The sequence below is a fragment of the Montipora capricornis genome, chromosome 8 (assembly GCF_036669925.1).
Source record: "Montipora capricornis isolate CH-2021 chromosome 8, ASM3666992v2, whole genome shotgun sequence".
Classification (NCBI taxonomy): Eukaryota; Metazoa; Cnidaria; class Anthozoa; order Scleractinia; family Acroporidae; genus Montipora; species Montipora capricornis.
Genome location: NC_090890.1, coordinates 32,958,046 through 32,963,045, shown reverse-complemented (window position 1 = coordinate 32,963,045; position 5,000 = coordinate 32,958,046). Strand labels below are relative to the sequence as shown.

General features: G+C 40.3%; 2 protein-coding genes across 2 annotated transcripts in view; both read left to right on the top strand.

The window, feature by feature from the left end:
- LOC138059834 (probable methyltransferase-like protein 15 homolog) overlaps nucleotides 1-5,000 on the top strand; it is a 182,579-nt gene that overhangs the window by 58,061 nt on the left and 119,518 nt on the right. The window lies entirely within an intron of this gene.
- LOC138059835 (probable methyltransferase-like protein 15 homolog) overlaps nucleotides 1-5,000 on the top strand; it is a 56,341-nt gene that overhangs the window by 42,182 nt on the left and 9,159 nt on the right. The window contains exon 3 of the mRNA XM_068905471.1: nucleotides 1,920-2,025. Coding sequence (XP_068761572.1) covers nucleotides 2,023-2,025 — 3 coding nt within the window. The 5' untranslated portion in view covers nucleotides 1,920-2,022. The remainder of the gene's footprint in view (nucleotides 1-1,919; nucleotides 2,026-5,000) is intronic.

Sequence of the window (5,000 nt, the reverse complement as noted above, 5' to 3'; positions counted from 1 at the left end):
TTTCTTATTATATAAATCAACCTTTCGGTCTAGAATAGGGTATCATTTTTCACGAAACTGACCAGTCGGTTGAAGATTTTATCAAGACTAAGGAAACTAGAAATTCCCACTGAAGAGTATAAAAAATCAAATCGGCAAGTGTACGTAACTCAGCCTCAACATTGTCAATAAATGGCTATCATGAAACACCTCTGGATATTATTAACTGTTAAGAATCGGAATTTAGACAAAAATCGGTGGGAGTTTACTCTAGTATAGGGTAGCAAAATTCAGCTGAACTAGCCTTGGTATTGGCGAAAGGTTCCAGGGTCCCAGCGGCACATCCCCACCCAGAAATTCCTAAAGTGCCCCCATCCCCTCCACCAGGGGCGTCCATTCCGCAGTTCTAAAGGCTCGGACAGACAGCTTCAACATTTGCTTCAACAATTTTGTTGAACGATGTTGACCGTTGGGGTGGCACAGCGGTTTCAACACATCATCAACATTCGATTCAACAAAGCTTCACAAGAGGCCCAGTATTCAGTCCCAGGCTCCAGGGTACGTTAATACGTCATTGAGAGACCAATTGAAAGAGGGTAGCAAACAGCTTCAACTTTATTCTACCTTCCCGATAAGGAAGAAATGTTTTCCTATAAAATTCTCGCTATATCAAAGCAACAGAGGACTTTTTCTGTGTTTACGTAGCCTCATCTAAACACGAGGGGGAGTTAGTAGAATTCGAGACAGTTATTCAAACCCAAGAAGCTGTCGAAAATTCTCCCAACTCCCCAAGTGTTTACTATAGATGAGGCTATGTAAACTCGGAAAAAAGTCCTATTATTGTTTTTATAAAATATTTCTAAAAAATAATTAGACAAATGAAGGAAAGTACTAGCTTTTTTACTTCTTGATTGAAACAGATTTTCTTGATACACGCTCGTATTTCCTACCAGCCACTCAAAACGCGCGTCTGACAACACACAACCAATCAAAATTCGTGTGATGTCACTGCCGTGTTTACATAGTCTCATCAAAACACAGCTAGTGCTCAATGAGAGTCCTCGTACTATCCTAATTATTTTATAAATATACATATAAGAAGTCAATGTGCAAGGCTATGCATGTAGGTTCTGTAAATAGTTATTATCAAAGCAATGAAAATGATCATGAGTTCTGGCGGGAAGTCATCATTTTCCTGTGAAGGATAAGGCAAAACATGGGTGAGGTAAGGTAGCTTTTCGGAGTCCCATATATTAATGATAATTAAATGATCGACGTGGTTGGAAAGAGATGATGATGGTGAAGATGTAGACGTTGATGCAGGCGCAAGAACTGAGAGTTTCGCCTTATATGGTAAATGCATGCATGGCGTGTGTCTGCTTCGGGTAAAATCAGAATAAATAGCCCTTTTCAGGATTAGTTTTTCTCATTTGCATTACAATGTAATCTAGCGTGTATGTGAGGCAATTTCGGGCTATTTTGTAGTTTTAACCCGAAATTGCCTCGCACCCACGTTAGATTACATTGTAATGCAAATGAGAAAAACTAACCGTGAAAAGGGCTATTCAACAAAAATTCCACATTACTAGCCCGGGAGTTCTCTTAACTGCCGGAACAACAGGGAGAAAAAGGACTATCGATAAATTTTATTGAGTTTTGGCAAAGGGCACCCAGCCGTTTATTGTAAAACCGTGCTTCCAACAGAAAGGTAGATTGCAAACTGCGTGGTGCGGCCAATCATAAAACCACACCGCAAATTTCCTTATTCCAGCTAATCTCCCTTGCTTTAAAGCTAAGGTAAAGAGGATGAAAGGAACTCGAATTTTTCAAAAACTGTTTTAAGCAAATTTTAGCCTGACCAATGCTTCGAATTCTCTCCTGACGTTTGCCGTTTTCAGTGCTGTAACCATGGTTCTCCCGTCATTTTTTTTCTTCACTAGAAAAAGAGCAAAAGACTCGTGTTCTTTGGTCCTTGCAAAAACCTGGTTTGTCATTTGAGCCTTTCGGCTTTACCCTTCTTCCATTCGAAGACTTCGTCAGTTCATGGTAAGTATTAGCTTTTGTTCACTTATCTATATTTCACGATGAAGGGAATGTTTAGTCCCGCTAAAAAGTACTTAACACTCACTTTGGGAGGAAGTCGACCTCCATTTGGCAAATGAGAATGATTCTCACTGAATCTAAGAAAGCAAAACAGTAAGGGAAAATAAACATTTGGAAAAAAGAACTCGAAATGTCAGTGTTGCCAGTTCTCAACACTAATCGCGCGTACTTCATGAATATTACAGCTTTGTGAAACTACTTTTTGTTATGGTGAGGTGAGAAGAGGGGCTTCTATTTATCCCTTTCTTTTTTTTTGATGTTGTGAGAGGGTAACTCACTGGTGAAGACCGGTAAAAGAGCTGTGGAAAGGCTTGCTTGCACGATCATCTGCAACCACCTTGTCTAGGTTTTTCTTGCTCAAGAATTGGTCGCTCAATGCGCTGGGTACTAACCGTTTGTGGGGGCGATGGATCCCACCATTTCGCCTATCTTTCGAGTTTACTTTTCACCACAGCAGTTGCGTTTTATGCCTTTTAAAATTTGCGTCTACTTACTCCTCTCCTTGTTCTTGGAGCGTCTGTCTTATCTCCCCGTTTAAACCCTGGAAACGTTTTAGAGATTTGGATGAATCTCGATGCCTTGGACTCTTTTGCAAACGTTTTTGCAACCGGCTTCTTGCATCTGAACCTCTTGGTTTCGAATTTACGTTGCTTATCTATATTCCCATTGCTGCGGAGTGAGCGAAGCGAAGGAGCCGCTATGTAATATGGATTGAAGGAAAGATTTAAGGAAAAGTATGTAAGGTACGACGAATTCTCGAATTTGCCACTTTTTTCCAGAATGCGTTGCATTTAACCAGAATAGACTGCGCTACGGACAGCTCAAATAAACATATATGACGAGGCTGTCATGACCCTGCTTGCTTTTCGATGATTGGGGGCTATCCAATGAGTGGTGTCGTTTTGCTCTCTGATTTTGCATCATGCATGATTTTCGTGATTCGTGATTCGTCGCTTTCGTTCCAGTGTGTAAAAGTTCTGTGAATCTAAATAGATTTTAAGTTACATGGTTCGCTTTTTTCTCTTACAGACAATTCTGACACCTAAACTTTGAGCTTCGTATTTCATCGTTTGGCGCAGTTACGCCTTCTTGGTGGAAATCTAGAATCATTAGAAGAACTGTGACGAAATCGTCGTTTGTCAAACTTGTAGACTTGTAAAATGATTAGAAAAAGTACGGTGAAAAAGTAGCATACTCTATTTTCAAATGTGCTGAGATTCACGATGCATTTTTATAATCGAAACTGACTTGAGTTAGCTTGGCATGTGCTTCAAGCCGTTGCATTATGGTTCTACAGACATTTGTTGATGAGTATCGGGACAGATTTGAAGTTACAATTTAGCGTCTTTCTGCGTACAATTTAGGGCATCTGAAGGATCTTTGGATTCCCGCGATCTGTTGCAAAAGGAGTGTGTACTGTCTTGCTTCGTGCACGAATTTCGGATCAGTAGATTCTCAGCTAAGGTTTGCCTTTCACGTTTTCTCTTCTTCATCGTGGTCTGGAAAGGGAGTTGTCAGGGTTAAATTTTGTCATACTGACGATACTTTCATCCCCTCATTAAACTAAAAGGGCTGCGTTTAATTGAGAGAACTCGCGCCGGGACAACTACTTGATTACTTATCGTGTTTATATGATGCCTATGTGGTTTCATATCGTGTTGAAATGTGTGCGCACTTGACGTTGATAACACAAACGCTACCCGTTCCAGCATACCGAGAGTTGAAGTTCATACCGAAACGAGTGGTTTTTCTTCGTTTACCTGACACTATTACGGGATTTCTCACTGGAATGAAATTCTTGCTCGATCGGGTACAGAAATCGGGGTGAACTGGCACCAGTATGACATTTTCTGGTGGTATCCGTGTAAACCATTGTGGAGCCACAAGAGGGAACCGACGTGAACTCGTTCCGGGACGAAAATCGCCCTGGTACCGATGTAAACACCCCCTAAAATAAGCTCTACTGACTTATTTTAGAGGGTTTTACCAATGATGAATGAGGTCACTATCAACAAAATGTACTGCACCATCACTATCTGTATATCAATGTGACGGTAAAATAAAAGTAAGCGTCTTCAAAAACTCACTTCTTCGTAATGTAGTGTCGGAGGGTCCTCTTGTTCAACTCTTCGATAGAACAAAGGCAATTGTTAGTGTTGATCTGTGAAGAAAACTGTATGAGAGTGGAATAACTTTGAGCGTTTAGGTAAAAAAATAAATTTAGCCACATGGTTTGTGGTGCTTTAAAGTCATTGGATGAAAGGGGACAAAGCTTTTGAGTGGTGTAGAGGGTTAAGACTATAATAAAAATATATACATTGACTTTAAAAAAAAAAGAGTTTAAAAAACTCTTTGCATCGTGATGATTTGAGATCTCATCACTTAGACCGCTTTGCCACTGGAATATTTAGTTTTCTTTCTTGTCAATTGTAGTCGATGTGTGGTGTTCCTCACCTAGTAAGGTGGTTCGGATCCTCTTCGTTATCTTCACTGTCACCAGTATCCTTGGAAGAGACAAGTAGTACGATTACAGGAGTTGAATAAGGACCGCTCATTGACACTGAATGCTGGAAAAAAACAACTCCCTCCAGTGTTCACATAGCTTTCCATATTTCAAGTGGAAAGTCGGTTGTGCGGCATCACACAAATCGGTAAAAAGAAAAAGAAAAAAAGTGTGTTGGATGACTAAGGAGGAAAATATTGAATTTGGTGTTTTCCTTCTCATTCTTTTCGGGTGCCTGTATGTTCAGTATTTTCACACTCATCTTACCTGTTAAACAGGCTCAGTTAAATTAAGGTCTACTTTTCTTGCGATTTGACAGGAAAAAGCAGGTTAGAAGATACTGAAAGAATTAGTGGGAAATCGAGATAGACGTTTTGGAGGCAGTGTGACCCAGTGGTTAGGGCGCTTCCCTTGA